The sequence below is a fragment of the Rana temporaria genome, chromosome 7 (genome assembly GCF_905171775.1).
Source record: "Rana temporaria chromosome 7, aRanTem1.1, whole genome shotgun sequence".
NCBI classification, from domain to species: domain Eukaryota; kingdom Metazoa; phylum Chordata; class Amphibia; order Anura; family Ranidae; genus Rana; species Rana temporaria.
This window is the reverse complement of record NC_053495.1, coordinates 28,993,003-29,011,171: the sequence shown is the minus strand read 5'-3', so window position 1 is coordinate 29,011,171 and position 18,169 is coordinate 28,993,003. Positions and strand designations below refer to the sequence as shown.

At 42.8% G+C, this 18,169-nt stretch overlaps 1 protein-coding gene across 5 annotated transcripts in view; it reads right to left on the bottom strand.

The window, feature by feature from the left end:
• The window catches only part of PTPRG (protein tyrosine phosphatase receptor type G), a 634,330-nt gene that overhangs the window by 209,144 nt on the left and 407,017 nt on the right, over positions 1–18,169 (bottom strand). For all 5 annotated transcript variants that reach the window (XM_040359120.1, XM_040359115.1, XM_040359118.1 and 2 more), the window contains exon 8: positions 11,816–12,008. In XM_040359120.1, the coding sequence (XP_040215054.1) occupies positions 11,816–12,008 (193 nt within the window). The remainder of the gene's footprint in view (positions 1–11,815; positions 12,009–18,169) is intronic.

The following is an 18,169-nucleotide window of genomic DNA, read 5'->3' as shown; positions in this document are numbered from 1 at the left end:
AGCGGCAATAACTCTACAGTGAGATATGGTTTCATTTATGATGTCAGGCTGGGTGAAATAGTGAATGTGAACTAAATTGCCTCTCTTGAATAGCGCTGTACCTTTGACTTCGGATCAATAGTTGGAACATTGCCTTAGCTAAGAATGGGTCCGAAAAAAAACATTTTCTGTCTAGTATAAATGACTTTGAGGGTCTGAGACTACTAAATCGACGATTATGTTGGATTAACCTGGTGTACTAAGTAGGGGAAGCATTAACATCCCAGGTGCTGCTGAGAATATCCCATGCATTGATCGGCAATCAACCTGCATTAGGCTCAAACCTCAGGACGGGGCTCTACACGTGCTGCTGCAGCCAGTTCCTTTACACCCTTTGTGACATTTCTTTTTTCACAAGGAAACCTTTCCTGAGAGAATACATGAAGACTACCAATGTTGACCTCTCATTCTGCAAATTAAAGATGACTTGTCATGCCACCAATCTGGCTTCAATACTTTTAGTTACTGAGCTGGAACAAGCATGTAGAGAAGTACTTCTGACTTTACACCGACTTTCCTGCCCTGTAAAATGTTTCAGATCAGTGACTCAAAGTACTGAAGGCCATGTGTAGGCATAATAGCCAGACAACTAGTATTTTCGGAAGGTCAGCACTGATAGTTGGATGCAAGTATAAAGTACTGAGTCACAGACACATGTGGCTCATGCCCAAGTTACATCATGTGGTACCCAGGCTCACATGCCTCTGTCGTGTCACCTGACACCCAGTCCTCCCTCCTGTCTCAGTCACATCCCAAGGCAATTAGTCTCTCATGCCTCATTGATATCACAAACTACTTAGTCCTTCATGCCTCAGTAATGTCAGAAGGCACTTGGTCTCTCATACTTCATTCAAGTCCAAATGTACTCAGTCCCTCATGTCAGAAGACTCCTAGACGGTCATGCCTCAATTATGTCACAAGTTGCCTAGTCCCTTATGTCTCAGAAACCTAGTTCTTCATAGTTCATTCGTGTCACAAACCACTTAATCCTTCATGCCTCAGTAATGTCAGAAGGCACCTATTCACCCATACCTCATTTAAGTCACAATGTACCCAGTCCCTCATATCACAAGGCACCTAGTCCCTCATGTCTCAGTCATGTCACAATAAACCTAGTCCTTCCTTCATGCCTTACTCATGTCACAAGACACATATTCCTTCATGGTTCATTCGTGCCACAAAGGCACCTAGTCCTTCATGCCTCATTCATGTCAAAAGGGACTTAGTCCTTCAGTCTCATTCAAGTCCCCCCTTGTCCTTCATGCCCCATTCATGTCAACAGGCACTTTGTTCTTTATGCCTCATGCATGTCACAAACTACTTAGTCATTCATGCCTCTAATGTCAGAAGGCACCTAGTCCCTCATACCTCATTCAAGTCGCAATGCACCCAGTCCGTGATGTCACAAGGCACCCACTCCCTCATGTCTCAGTCATGTAGCACCTAGTCCATGCCTCATTCATATCACAAAGCATCTAGTCCTTCATTCCTCATTCAAAGCACCTTGTGAGGGGGGTTGAATCAAGATAGCGATTTTTAATCACATAATCGTGCAGCTCTACTGTACAGCTGGCTTTACTGTACCTAGGCAAAAAACAGGTTATATTTACAGAACAGGTTGTGAGGGTCTACTTTTGCAAATACAACCCTTTATATAAAAAAAAAAATCTGCATCCAAGACAAACTCACCAGTTCCATTCAAACTTCAGGGCTCAGCTCTCAGTGGAATGTTTGAGGGGCCTAGTCTTACAATTTAAAATGTTCCCAATTTTTCATAAATCAGTTTGATATCTTCATATCTAGCAAACTATCAGATAATCCTGCATTATCTCTTACTTATGCTTTTCATAGCAAACACATGGAACAAATCACTTTAACATCCTGGCATCATATGGGTTAATGAGATCAGATCAGCAAATAGAACACGGTATAAAACTGTGAAACTTGGCGAGGTAAATGGTCAAGCATAAGGTAAGCTCTTATAATTACGAAACAGTTAGGGGTCTGTGCTGCTTCAACTGAAGTTTAGTTTGCTGGCTTGGCAAAGATCTTTGAGAAAAGGTCACAGAACGCCCAATCACATCCGGAAACACAAACTCTCCACTAAAACAAATTACTGCCCTGCAGGCAACACTCCGAAGTGGATTATACAGTTTGTACTGGACAGCTCCATCAGAAGATACCGTAACTGCCAGCAAGGGGGAAATGGAAAACAGCCGTACACAGGCATTTGATGCAACAGGTCTCTAACAGTACGGCGGCTAATTAAAGGAAACATTTTGCCAACAAATCTAATATAACACATAAAATAGCCAGCCATTTTGTAATTTACGTTTTTTTTTTAAATAACACTCCAATCCTTAGGTTTATAGGTCTGATTTTCCAAAACTACTAGCAAATTCAAAAAATGCCATGTGATGCACCTAGTGGCACAGGAAATCTCATTTCCCATTTGTGTGGTTTGGGAGTCAAATTACAGACCTCTGCAACGGGGATTTAATTTTGGTGAAACACTTTCAAAGAGTATTGCAGAGTATTGAAAACCTAGAATTTCTAATCCTAGCTTAATCTTTTAGCCCTGATGAAGGGTTGAGTTTCCCCTCAAAACATGGATTTTTTTCTATAACTTTTTTTTAACAATTAAAATTATCTTGGATTCTTATCCGATTTTGGCCTGGTGCTTCTTTCTGTATTTCTTAAAGCGGTAGTTCCCCCTCAAAAAAAAATGTTACCCTTAGATTGATGCTCAATTTGTCTAGGGGAATCGGCTAGTTTTAAAATCGAAGCTGTACTTACCGTTGTAGAGAGCGATCTTCTCCGCCGCTTCCGGGTATGGTCTTCGGGACTGGGTGTTCCTATTTTGATTGACAGTCTTCCAACAGGCATCCGACGGTCGCATCCATCTCGTCACGAGTAGCCGAAAGAAGCCGAACGTCGGCGCAGCTCTATATGGCGCCTGCGCACCGACGTTCGGCTACTTTCGGAAAATCGTGACGCGATAGATGCGACCGTCGGAAGCCTGTCAATCAAGAAGGAATGCCCAGACCCGAAGACCATACCCGGAAGCGGAGGAGAAGATCGCTCTCTACAACGGTAAGTACTGCTTCGATTTTAAAACAACTAGCCGATTCCCCTAGACAAAATGAGCATCAATCTAAGGGTAACAATTTTTTTGAGGGGGAACTACCGCTTTAAGCATTTCTTAGTATGACAGCGAGACTAATCATGTGGTTATAATGAAGGCAAAACATCCCACTTGGCAATCGGTTCAAGGAAAGTTCTGATAAGGCCTACATCAATATCTCCAGAGATAACGATTGCAAGGCCTATTGTCCATCCAGAGGGATTACTTTCTTAATTCGCAATGTGTGATCTGAAAAGCACGATTTAAGGTTGTACTTTGGTCTGATTAGGCATGGTGCGGTTATGTCACTACCGAGCTGTGCCTTTCTGGTGGTGTCATGGGTTAAGAAGGACTGGTCAAGAATTGAGATTAGTAAGAATCTGATTATCCACTCCTATGTCGTTAGAACGGTACATTTACCTAACAGGGAGCGTTGTATGCTGGTAATTGGTTGTATTCTCTTTCTGCCAGAACAGAAATGTCAGTTAGTGTCAGCCTGATCCCTAGAGAGACTAATATGTCTTTGACTGAGCTCAACATGGCTGAAGGAGGGTATAATTTTGTGTCTCCAAGTCTAAAAATAAAAATGTAATAAGCTTACCAGTCCTTGAAGGTGGTAGCTACATCAATGTTCTTTTTTTTCTGGCTTTTTTTCTTTTATTTTCACATGGCAATTCTCTGAATAACACATTTTCCTCCACTGTATCAATGGAAGCAGCAATAGTTGCCATCCAGGCTTGACAAATGTGTCTACCCTTGTCCATCACCATTACACTGGGGCTGATGAGAATAGTAGTTTACACAAGATAGATATGATTAGTCTCAATTAAGGTCATAGGAAGAGACGCGGACACCATGAGGGAGATTTACTAAAACAGATGCACGCAGAATCTGGTGAAGCTGTACATTGTAACCAAACAGCTTCTAGAGTTTAATGTCAAAGCTTAAATTGAAAAAGCTAAAGTTAGAGTTAAATTGTCAACGCCGTTTAAGCTGGGGAAGTCAAACTCCCGGAGTCAACAGGGAGAACGATGCAGGTTGCTGAAGGTGCTCATCCAAAGTGATGCATGTATAAAATCAAAGAAGTGCAGCACCCCAGTCCAGCCAACCTAGTGCAGACTCGAGTTTCAAGTTCGTCTCCGCCCACTGGAGCTTAATCAGAGGTAATGATTAGGCTCCGGTAGGCGGAGCGAAACACGACGGGGGAGTGGCTTTGGAGATGACTCATGGGCTGAGGCCATGTTTAAGCCTACACTAGGTTGGCTGGATGGGAGTGCGGCGCTTCTTTGATTTTATGCTGAAGTTAGAAGCTGACTAGTTACTATGCACAGCTGCACCAGATCCTGAGTGCACCAGTTTTAGTAAATCTCCACCTATATTTCTGGCAAGATCAACAGGCATTTTCTGTACTTGTACTGTTCTTCACCTAAAAAAAATATAAGGCAGCTACTATATCTAAGCAATGGTAAGCTGCATTATACATTTGTTTTTGGGCTTAGATAATTTAACAATCTTAAACTTTCTTTTATCTTTTTATGTATTCCTGACAGTACCACTGTTAAAGTGGTTGTAAAGGTAGAAGTTTTTTTTTTATCTTAATGCGTTCTGTGCATTAAAGCAGAGTTCCACCCGCTTATCTGGTTCCTCCCTCCTCTGGTGTCACATTTGCACCTTTCAGGGGGAGGGGGGGGGAAGCAGATACCTGTCTAATACAGGTATTTGCTCCCAATTCCGGCGAAAGATTGCCACAGTATCGACAGCAATTTACGCAATGTCGGGTCCCTCCTCCACCCCCCCTGTCTTCAGGTCCCAGAAGACAGCAGGGACTAGCAAGAACGTGCAGCACAACTCGTGCATGGACAGTAGGGAAACAGGCTGTAAAGCTGTAAGGCTTCACTTCCTAAATCCCTTACTTAGGATGGCGGTGACTCCACCCGGAGCCAAGGGATGTGTCGGTTTCGGGTGAGGATATTGCGGGCACCTTCGACAGGTAAGTGTTCTTATTTTAAAAGTCAACAGCTGCAGTATTTGTAGCTGCTGACTTTAAATCGGAGGTCCACAGGTCCTCCGGTGTCCAAGTGAACCTCTACTTTATTGGAACCCTCCCCCCCCTCCGGTGTCACATTTGGCACCTTTCAGGGGGGTGGGGGTGCAGAAACCTGTATAATACAGGTATTTGCACCCACTTCCGGGCATAGATAGCCGCAGAATCTGCGGGTATCTACGCCACTTCCTGCCCCCCCGCCTGTCTTCTGGGGAAACACACAGTTCCCAGAACACAGCGGGGACCAGTGAAAATGCGCAGCGCGACTCGTGCATGTGCAGTAGGGAACCAGGCAGTGAAGCCGCAATGCTTCACTTCCTGATTCGGGAGCGGGGGCAGCCGAGAGACAAGCGATTGCTCGTCTTCTGCTGCCGACATCGCAGGCGCCCTGGACAGGTAAGTGTCCATTTATTAAAAGTCAGCAGCTGCCGTATTTGTAGCTGCTGGCTTTTAATATTTTTTGTTTAAAGCCTCTGGTTTAATTTTTTTATTTTTTTGCAGGCGGAAGTCCGCTTTCCGATAAAAGCCTTCTGTGTGCAGCATTCCTCCTAATACTTACCTGAGCCCCCTCTCTTATCCAGGGGATGTCCATGAGTGTCTTGGCCGTCCTGGACTCTCCATCCTGGTTGGCTGAGACACAGCAGCGGCACCATTGGCTGCTGCTGCTGTCAAAGTCAGTTAGCCAATGAGGATAGAGAGGGGGTGGGGGAGGGCCACGGCTCCATGTCTGAATGAACACAGGGAGCTGCGGCTTGGCTCAAGTGCCCCCATAGCAAGCCGATTTCTGTGGGGGCACTCAACAGGAGGGAGGGGCCAGAAGCGTTGAAGAGGGACCCAAGAAGGGGAGGATCGGGGCTGCTCTGTGCAAAATCACTGCACAGAGCAGGTAAGTATCATACTTTTTTTTTCATTAAAAATAACAGACTTTAGTATCACTTTAAATGACTGTTTTGGGCAGGAGATGAGAACGTTACAGTCCAACACCCTGCCTAACACTCCTGCTCTGACAGGGAGAGAGTATAAGTAAATACAAATAAATCCTAAAAGAATCTGCACCATTATAAAAAATGCAAGACTGGAGATTCAAATGAGAATTAGTGACTCATTCTCTAATTATATCAGCAGCATCCTCATTTTATTCCAATGCATGAAGAGCTTGCTGATGTCAGAAGACACTAAGGCAGGAGCATGCAAGCTCCATGTATTCTACAAAGGGTGACAAGGGGGTGTTGGGGGTCGCATCTTTTTTTAATGCCTTTGGACTATTAACACCCCCCAGCTACAAAACCAGGTGCCCTCTCCCGCCAGTTATGCCGTAACAGCTGCAGAACGGTCTAGTGTAGATCCCAAGTATTCATCTAGGAATGCTCATATGGTAATGAGGTCCCATCAGCTAAATATTACCCTCTTTGTCCTCACATCAGCTCAACTATTCACACAAAGACTTGTTTGCAGCAGTTCATCCACTCGGCCTGCCAGTTGCTGAGCTCTCTTTCCTAGGAAATGCTAATTAGTAGAAATGTGTCATAGCGTATAGAGAATAGCTGCATTATAACACATTGACAATCACAGTAAACAACATACAGGTACATACTGTATCTGCTGTCATTTATATGACCTACAACCAAACATAGAAGGCCGAAAATAGAAATCATATTTCCCTGTTACTTAGAACACAAATATATTTTTTCTCCTTTTTTTAAAGGCACCATTCCCACTTCCGCATCCCATGATGTGCTACCAGTAGAGGTGCAGACAGGTTTTTTGGGCTGTTGAGGTGCATTGCCATCCCACTCATTTTGAATGGGTTGCCCAACACAAGCACAAAATATCTGCTTTTAGTGCGGCGAATTGGATGTGGGTTTCTTTTCATAATCGATTACCATATTTATCGGCGTATATCGCGCACTTTTTTGCCCTGAAATTCAGGGCAAAATCGTGGGTGCGCGATATACGCCGATACTCGCGCCGAGTTTGAACTACTGCGCCGGCATATACCGAGCGCAGTACACTCGTGTATAGTCGGGCAGGCTCGGGTTCTCTCGCAGTTACGTCCTGGACGTACAGGATGCACAGGACGTGACCGCGAGAGAAGCCGAGCCTGCCCGACTATACACGAGTGTACTGCGCTCGGTATATGCCGGCGCAGTAGTTCAAACTCAGCGCAGGATGTGGGGATCGAGCGGGGAGGACACCGCAGAAGGACGCCGGACCCGACGAGGAGGACACCACCGAAGCCGCAGACGGACGCCGGACCCGACGAGGCCGCCGATGGACGCCGCGCAAGACACCAAAACTAAGTACTAAAATCTTTTTTTTACAGGAATGCGGGTCCACTTTAGGGGTGCGCGCTATACGCCGTAGCGCGCAATACCCCTATAAACACGGTAATCGGCCAGTAACATAATGAGGTTAAAAAAAACAAAAAATGGCCCTTTATAGTACAAAAAGAGCAAATCGCTACTGTAAATATTACTTTCACTGTCCCACAGTAAAACAGGAATGTTTTTGGAGTGCGGCTGTCCCAGCTTCTTCTCTTCAATTTTGCATTAATTGCATTGCCGGCACCCACAGTTTGGATCCAGTGAGTAAAAGTTCCTTGGTTCATCTGAGCGGTTACTTTTCTTCTAAAGCGACGCAGTGCCGAATCGCAAAAAGGGGCCTGGTCTTTTACCTGCATTTTGGTCCGGGGCTTAAGTGGTTAAAAGGTTTAAAAGTAACAAGATCTACTGATAGGATTACGAGGAAATAAAAGATGGGATGCAGAAAATCAAAAACGGTTCTGTTAATTCTATTCTAGGTACAGACTGCAAAACATATGCTAGTTTTGTATTTCCCAATTTTTTTGTAAACTTTATATACTTCAGTATCAGCACATCGAAACACACAGCCCATTGGCCTCGTGCTTTAGGCTCATTAAAAGTGAGACAAATGCAAGTCAAACACGGTGTATATTTTTTTCCTTTAATTCACATGGAGAGGCAGGAACAATCAATGAGTCTGCGCTCGTAATAATTACCATTATTGGCTTGCAGTGATATAAACGATTTGGGTAACTGGCCCAAATTAGCCTCTCGCTGTTTGCGATGTAGAAGCCACGCCGCAGAAAAAGCCAAACAATGTCATAGCGACAGAAATGTTGGTTCAGCTCTGGCCACTTTGGCCCGCGAGCACCTGAAGCATTCTGGGACGCGGCACAAAAGTGCTTTTATCTTCATTTCAGATTCAGAATGGATTTGTAATAGAATTGGCTGGGGCTAAGGAACCACGCACCAAGAGCAATGAGCTTAGAAATGTAAGTCGAGTGTGCGATGCAAATGGTCTTTTTACTCAAATTAGAACCATTCGGCGAGCTTGTTTCTTTTTTTTTTTCCAAACTAAAAAAAGAAACAAAAAAACACGAGGAATATATTGGAATATATTGGACAGTTCATATGTGGACGCATCTGTTGTGCATTAGGATTATGGGAAATAGAATGAGAGAGCAGTGTTAATGTGCGTGCATGGATGAGAAAGAATACCATACAAATGTACAGCTGACAAAAGAGACAATGATGCAGCCATTGCGAGTCCGAGCGACCGCATATAAACACAATTAAGTGTGGCTGAATGCTAAAGCCCCCTTTGCTAAATAAACTAGAGATATTTTAACATGCATCTCCACTTTTGCAGCAAGATTTAAGGAGGGAAAAAAAAAAAGCACACTATAAATTTGTTCTGAGTGCCTATTCACACAGCATAACAAAACAAAACAAAACAAAACAAAAAAGACTTACCTTTATGCGTCCATGCACACATATAGGTAGATTCAGGTACACAGGAATATCTTTAGGGCGGCGTAGCCTAGCCTGTTTAGGCTACGCCGCCGTAAATTAGCTAGGCTAGTAATGATTTTCAATTTACTTGCTAATCTACGGCGGTGTAGCCTCAAACCAGTGGGCGTAAGGGCGCCTAATTCAAATATCTTGGAGGGGGGCGTGTTGTATGGAAATGAGGCTTGACCTCACGTTTTTTGATGTTTTTCACACTGCGCTTGCGCCGGGTGCCTACATTTCCCAGGGCGCATTGCGGACGCAAACGACGTAAAAAATTCGAAACTCGCGGTGGGAACGGCGGCCATACTTTAACATTGTTATTCCTCATAGGTGGAATAACTTTAGGCCGCCTAAGGCCTTACGGAAATGACGTAGTTCAACTGGCGTACGTTCGTGAATCGGCGTAAAAGCTCATTTACATAATCTACGCCGGCCGCAATGGAAGCGCCACCTAGCGGCCATCCGAAAAATTGCAAGCTAAGATAGAACGGCGCAAGCCGTCCTATCTTAGCTTTGTTTAAGCGTATCTCTGTTTGAGCATACGCTTAAACATACGGCGGCGTAGATTCGGAGTTAGGTCAGCTTATCTACTGATAAGCCGGCCTAACTCTTTGTGAATCTACCTAATAGGCTGTTATTTGGCAGGGGCATTTTCTAGCTGGAAAAAAACCCCAAAGCTAGTGGGTTTTGAGGGGAGTTTTTCAGCTGTAAAAACACTCCAACTCTGAAAAAAGCTGAAAACAGCTTAAAAACACCAAAAAACGCTGAAAATTGCTACTACAAAAATGCTGCAAAACTCACTGTACAGCTTTCTACAGTTAACGTTACTGGATTTTATATAATGGCCAGTGTACACACAATCGGAAATTCCGACAAGAAAAACTTGTTTTTTTTCTGATGGAATGTTGGCTTAAACTTGTGTTGCATACAGACGGTCACACAAATGCTGTCGAAAATTTCGACAGTCAAGAACGCGGTGACTTACAACACTACAAAGAGCAGAGAAAAATGAAGTTCAATGATTCCGAGCATTAAGGTGAACTTGCAAATGAGCAACCAAATCCCGACTTTAACTTTTAAAGTCCAGCTCTTGCACATCATCATCATCCAGCCACTCACTTCTGGTCCCACATATCATGGGTGGCCTCACTATCCAAGTGGTATGCAATCACTCAAAAATTTTTTAAATCAAGGAGACATTTGCTTTACTACTGAGTTCCTACACAACCAGCAACTTAAACATGATTTTGGGACAAAAAGCCACTTTATTCCTTAGTGAAATTAATCTTCTAATTAACTTAAATAAGCTAAAGCAGAAGTATGGCCAAAGTCACACTTTTTTTTAGCCATATTTCTCATACAAATCAGTTTGCACCCCTGGGACTTGTTTTTAGCCACCAGGGGGCTAAAGCCAATCCAGACTCAGGATATGGTCAGCATCCACCCAGATCCCTGGACTAGCACCTGGCTCAGCCTCTCAGCAATCCACTAAGAGCCTGACCCAGCCCCTCCTGCCCCCTCCACAGCTCAGCACTCCAATGAACGCTGGAGAGGAGAGCAGGGAGCCACTGACTGACAATCATGTCTCTCTGCTTCGAGCAGGGGGAGAACTGAGTGATCTTTAATCGCTTAGTTGTCACTGCAGAGGCAGCAGGGGACAGATGTCGATGCTACATCCACCTAGATAGTGCATATCATTTTTTTTTTCTTTTTTAATCCTGGATTTTTCTTTTAAACATTCCCTTCAAACCAGAAATTCAAGCTCTGATGAAGGGGGAACTTTATTTTCCCCAAAATGCATTGGCTTGTTACCTTTAAATGTCCATCATAAAATATAGACTCTAAAGCCTCGTACACACGATCAGTCCATCCGATGAGAATGGTCTGAAGGACCGTTATCGGTTAACTGATGAAGCTGACTGAAGGTCCGTCGCGCCTACACACCATCGGTTAAAAAAACGATCGTGTCAGAAGGCGGTGACGTAAAACACAATGACGTGTTGAAAAAAAACGAAGTTCAATGCTTCCAAGCATGCGTCGACTTGATTCTGAGCATGCCTGGATTTTTAACCGATGGTTGTGCCTACTAACAATCGTTTTTTTTCCCCATCGGTTAATTTTAAATCAAGTTGGCTTTTTTTTAACCGACGGTTAAATAACCTATGGGGCTCACACACACGATCGGTTTGGACCGATGAAAACGGTCCATCAGACCATTCTCATCGGATGGACCGATCGTGTGTACGCGGCCTTAGAGGTTGCTCTACTAAAGGCAAATAGACTGTACATTCTGCAAGTGCAGTTGGTCCAGTGCTTGGTGAACGAGGTGACGCTTCACTTCAGAATACCCAATCACATGCAAGGAAAATCTAAAACAGTATTTTTGCTTGCACATGATTGGATGATGGAAGTCAGCAGAGCTTCTGCTCATTTATTAAGCTTTGCAAAGTGCACAGTATTTGCCTTTAGTATATCAACCCCTAAGACTTAAACCTTTGGCGTGGTGCTCTTGTTCTCCGTATGTATGTTTTGGTTATAGCTTGGCTTTAACTACAGGCAAATGTAAAAACTATTTTGTATACCAGCTGTTTGGCTTGGGGTTTCTCTTTCTAAAATGCAGAAATATCTCCTATGATTTAGCAGAACCAAACAAAGCCTATGATTCCACACTCTACCGGCTACATACACTTGTACATTTTTCCACTCTGACATTTTAATTAAACACCTGTCTCAGGCTTCAGTTCCAGAAGAGAAAGAACCTAAAATCTCTCTCTAGCATGTGAAATAAGCTACCTTTCGATGTTTCTGTGCCAAATGGGTTGTCCAAGTCGTCATTCATGTCCTGATTCCAAGCATCTTTCACCGCAGACTTGTACACCACCCTGTCATTTAAGCGCTGCTTGGGTCTGAAGTTGTTCCTCAAATAGTCCACGGACTTGACGTGGTCCTGCTGTTCGGTGGTAAATATGGAGTAGAAAGCTTCCAGCTGAAAACAGAAATGATGGCTTGGAGTTAAAGACAACACACGTAATAAGAAAAAGCTGTTTATATTTAGAGTGGCTACCAAGCAGGGTAATTTTGCTTTACCTGCCAGTTTTGAAATGAGAACATCACTGGCGTGAGTTTCAGCTGAACTCATAAAGCAGACTTTATGGCAGCTTTCCGATACAGTCACAATGTTGTGGAACCAGTTCGTTTTACTGAAGACAACCCAGTGCAACAGAAAACTAAAATTCTGCAAGCCGAGATACTGCAGCTGCAACTGTTACGTTTTTCTGAATATTCATTGGGTAAAAGCCTCAAATACAACCAACACATTTAGGAGGAAATGCCTCCCCCTTCTTCAGGGCCTGAGCAATAGTTACATAGTTAGTCTGGTTGAAAAACACACAAGCCCTAACCAATAAAAAGGGGGGGGGGTGGATGACAATCCTATATACACAATCCCATACCCACAGGTGATCAAGAGGAAGGCAAAAAACAAAATGATCCAATTTGCTCCAGTCGTCGAAACATTCCTTCCTGATGCCCCGTGAGGCAATCCGATAGTCCCTGGATCAACTTTACCTAACAATATTAGTAGCTAGTTATATTATGTGTATCTAAGAAACAATCTAGCCCTTTTTTTAAAGCAAAATACTGAGCTGGAAAAAAACTAGCTCTTGAGAGTCTATTCCACATTTTCACAGCTCTTACTGTAAAGAAGCCTTTCCATATTTGGAGATTAATGCCTAGATTCACGTACGTTGCCGCAACTTTGCGGCGGCGTAGCTTAAGGCATTTAAGCTACGCCGCCATAAGTTAGAGAGGCAAGTACATGATTCACAATGTACTTGCCTGCTATGTTACGGCGGCGTAGCCTAAAGCGGGCGGGCATAAGGGCGCCAAATTCAAATGTGTGCAAGGGGGGCGTGTTTTATGTTAATAAGGCTTGACCTTACGTTTTTTTACTGCACATGCGCCGGGCGCCGACATTTCCCAGTGTGCATTGCGGCTAAGTACGCCGCACGGGCCTATTGATTTTGACGTGGACGTAAAAAACGTAAATCCCGATTCACGGACGACTTACGCAAACGACGTAAAAATTTTGAATTTTGACGCGGGAACGGCAGCCATACTTAACATTACTATTCCATGTAGGGCTAAGCTCTAACTTTAGGCGGCCTATCTCTAATGTAAACGACGTAAAAGTACTGCGTCGGCCGGGCGTACGTTTGTGAATCGGCGTATCTACTCATTTACATATTCTACGCCGACCGCAATGGAAGCGCCACCTAGCGGCCATCCGATTGCAATATTTTTTTTTTTGCAATATTGCAATCCAAGATAGGATGGCGCAAGCCGTCGTATCTTAGATATGTTTAAGCGTATCTCTGTTTGAGCATACACTTAAACATAAGTCGGCGTAGATTCTGAGTTAGGTCGGCTTATCTACTGATAAGCCGGCCTAACTCTTACTGAATCTACCTACAAATCTCTTTCTCTCCAGATGTAAAGAGTGTCCCCTTGTCCTCTGTGATGACCTTAAAGTGAATAACTCAACACCAAGTTCACTATATGGCCACTTATGTATTTATACATGTTGATCATACCCCCCCCCCCCCTTAATTTCCTCTTCCCAAGAAAAAATAAATTCCTCTAATCTTTCTTCATAGCTGAGCTCCTCCATGCCTCTTCTCAGTTCAGTTGCCCATATTTCAGATGAAGTCTTACTAATGATTTGTACAGGGGAAAATTATCTCTCTCTGGAGTCCATACCTCTCCAACAGACATTTGTTATAATTAAGATGGGATGCACTAAAGGACCGATGTTAAAAGAAGTATGGCCAAGGCATTTTTTTTATTTATTTTTTTATTTTACTTGTGCTCTCCTGTGACCCAGAATCAATGAAGCCCACTGTCTGACTTGACAGAGACACTCCAATAATGTAAGGATCCACCCAGAGCCCGGATTAGCAGCTGACTCAGCCTCTCAGCAGTGGCTGAGAGCCTGAGCCAGCTGTTCCCACCCACACTCCAGATCAGTGCTCCAGTGACTGCTGGAGGTGCAAGGCGGACTGAGAACTTAGTAATCAGTGGTCATGTGATCGCTCAGGTCTTGGGCTTAGAGCTAGGGGCAGCTGCAAAATCAGACCGATGCTGCAGCAGAGAGGGGAGTGTATGTTTTTTTTTAATTACCCACACTTCTCCTTTAAAGTTTGATAATGACTGGTATCTCCTGTTGACACTAATAACATCCATTGCTAAAGCCCTGAAGAAAGGGGAGGCCCTTGCCCCTGAAATGTGTTGGCTGTATTTAACCAATAAACATTTTAAAATTACTTAAGTGATGCAAACATACCAGACGCCTCTCAGTACACATCCAAGAGTTGATCGTCTGTTGAGCTACACATTTGTCGTGATGAGAGGTGGCAGCCAAGGGCCAGAACAAGATCCACATACACTATACTTTCACATCAGATTTGCCATAACCAATGGTCCCTTGGTTATGGCAAAGGGAGAAGGGACCATTGGTTCTGGCAAATCTGATGTGAAAGTATAGTGTATGTGGATCTTGTTCTGGCCCTTGGCTGCTACCTCTCATCACACATTGGTCCAGCTCCATCACACATACACAACAGACTTGCATTATGCTGAGGAAATTTGATTGCCTCCACACATGATTTTTTCAATTAAACATATAGGCAGCCATGTAATAGACCCAATAACTGTCAAGCCAACTTCCTTGTGAAGTCGAAGACTTTATGCCTAGTCCCATGGTGGCTGGGGCATTTTTTCCCCATCTTACACACGACAGATGCACAAGACTTTTTTTTTTCTTCCTCCTCCTAGAACAATCCCTATGTAGTATTTGAGGTTACACATTTGAAGAAAGCAATTTGAAGATTAACAAAAAAAAGGGGGGGGGGGCAGTCAACAGGTCCAACCAAAATGCATATACAAACCAAAAGGTCTTAATCAGATTTTTAGATACCGTTGGGTGAATCAGCATAACACATGATGTCATGTCTATTAGTATATCATATGGTTAGCAAAGTTGTTATTGTGGACAAGGTTTCCACAGAAATATGACCAAAGTAATCATTTTTTGGAGGTGATGTACTTAAAGTTTGGTTTTGATATTTTATTTTGAGTGGTATATTATTTATGGCATGCCTGCTGTATACAATTTAGTGACTCAGAGTCCAAGTTGCAGAAATAAGATATAATTTTGTCATCCCTTATGAGTAAAAATAAATAAAACTTAGGAACAAGACAGAAAACTTGCTCTCGGTCGTGGGTCTTGTAAGGCTGAGCATTTTTAACCACCTCCTGGTGACACGCAGCTTGCTTCCTGCGAGTTACTCCGCGGAGTCTCACTCCAAGAAACATTTTAGCAAAAATTATTGAAAACTCTTAAAAACGTTTTAAGTTTTATAGCGCCAACTTGTTCATTTTTAAAATAAGTTTTACGTAGATTTTTTTTCCAATTCTTCTTTTGACCTGCTAAAGAGAATGTTCTTCAGAATAATAAAAATAAACAAAAACTGGACAGTACTTAACTGTTTTTGCACTCATAGGACCACAATTACTTTACACAAAATACATTTTCAAACTGTAAATGTTACCTCGCAACCTAAAAACAAATAAACTAAAAGCCAGCACATGTTGTTAATCACCAAAGCAACAATAAGAAAAAAAAAGTGCAGTGCAAAGCAATGAAAAAAAAATTCCATCTCCCAGACTGATGAATCTAATAATAAAAAAAAAAAAAAAAAAAAAAAATATATATATATATATATATATATATATATATATATATATATATATATATATATATATACCTAATAGAATTAAACAATCAGTGTAAACAAACTAATAAATGCAATTGAAAATGAGGACAATTCATATACATACATACATGTCAAATTAACTCACATAAACATAAAATATCCAGCATATCAAGTGTTAAACTTTTAAAACGGGAATGGAACCACACACCATCAATCCAAATGGGCGTACTAACAGGCGGGATAATGTGGTAACAACAGGCTCCACCCTTACGTGTTACATCCCTGAAAGGGGACTTTTTTCAGAAGGGACCCTCTAAAGAAGTCCCGTTCCTGAGATGCAACACGTAGGGAATTTGCAAGTCATCACCACGTAATCACGCCTAAAAAATTAATAAAAATGCCATAGCTCCCCTTCCTTGCTCCCTCTAAACATTACCATGTCAAACCCCCATTTTGCAGGTCTTTTCTTACCGCTCTGTCTGCATCCCAGTCCCTAAAATCTAGTGCCTGTACCTATTTTTGACTTGGGTGCTGGATGACCATGTCCAAACACTGCCAAGTCTTTGGAACACTAGATTTTTACTGGCTTGATTGCAGAAAAAGTGGGAAGATGCGGTCATTGGGGTAGATAATCTCCCTGTGAGGTAAGGGGGTCAGGTTTTTCCCTAAAGATAAACCCTGTCCTTTGAAATTGCAACATTTACCAATAATGGAATGTGAGTTTAGGATTTATTGACCCTCTTAGTATAGTTTTTACAATATGGAAGTTTTGCCATTTTTGTTTTGTCTGAAGACATGAATATAACATACTATATTATGTCAGAATTCCTCTTTAGGAGCACTCTGAACTGTGAATTGAAAAGCCCAGACATGCAATCATCTTCTGATATGAAAGAACAAACCAATTCTGATCCATAGGTTTAATCTAATATTTAACATACCAACCCTAAAAATTATGCATGAAAATAACATTGTATACTGAATTATGTCTTTTCAGCAGCATTGCACTAGTCATGACATAATACCACTACACAATCACTTCCGATACATTCAGCTAAGACATTCTATTCAGTCAATCTCACGTTCTCATTCCTCACCATTCTTATTAACATTTGAAAGGAAATGCTGTTCTGACCCCATCTCCAAAGGCCTAATATCTTTGATTTACTCTTCCTAGCTTTTACTTTATGCAGACAGCTGTGAGATATTATCAAACCAATCAGGAGACAGAATTCAATCAATCACTGGACCCTGAGGATTGGCAGACAATCTGGAAAGTAATCCCTAAAGGCTCTCAAAACATTGTAATCTTATAAATTTTATATAGGTGGCAGTATACTCCAGCACAGTTGGTAAGAATTCTTCCTAACCTCCTTTCCACATTTTCGAGGTTGCCGTCTTGAGGGCACAATGACTCACGTATGGTAGACATGCCAAGTGGTTAACAGACTATGGATATGGGTTTATAATTTAATTTTCTCCTTGATTCATACAAACATCCGCAAAAATCCTTATGAAGCTCTATTAACCTCTTTCCCACCAAGTACGTCCCTGGGACGTCCTCCAATTTGAGCGGTGATATCTCAATGATGCCTGCAGCTACAGGCATCATTCAGATATCGCCGTCTTTAGCCGCCGATTCTCTGCACCATAAGAACGATCAAAGATCGTTCTTATAGGCAGCGGGAGGGAACGCCCCCCCCTCTCGCCGCCATCCGGTGCTTCTCCGGGCTCTCCCGTGCCATCGGGGGCCCGGAGAGCGAATCGGTCGGCATCCGCCTGCAGAACCAGAGAGATGACTGGTGACCAGATGGTCACAGTCATCTCTATTACCGTCGGAGGACCGGGCGCGACGTTATGACGTCACGCCCGGTACCCGGAAGTAATCAAAGCCGCAATCGCGGCTGTCGGCATGTGATTGGTGATTCTTTTTTCACCGATTTCATGCTTGTAAGCCTGGAGGAGAGATGTGGGGTCTTATTGAGCCCGTATCTCTCCATAAAGAGGACCTGTCACACTGATTCCTATTACAAGGGATGTTTACATTCCTTGTAATAGGAATAAAAAGGATCCAATTTTATTTTTATTTTTTAAAGTGTAAAAATAAAAAGAATTAAGTAAAATAAAAATAAAATTAAACATTTTTTTCAAAACACCCCTGTCCTCGATATCTTGCGCGCAGAAGCGAACACGCATGCAGGTCCCGCCCACATATGTAAACACCGTTCAAACCCCACATGTGAGGTATTGTTGCGTGCGTTAGAGCGTGTGCAACAATTCTAGCACTAGACCTCCTCTGTAACTCAAAAATAGTAACCTGTAAAAAATGTTAAACCGTCACCTATGGAAATTTTTAAGTACCGAAGTTTGGCAC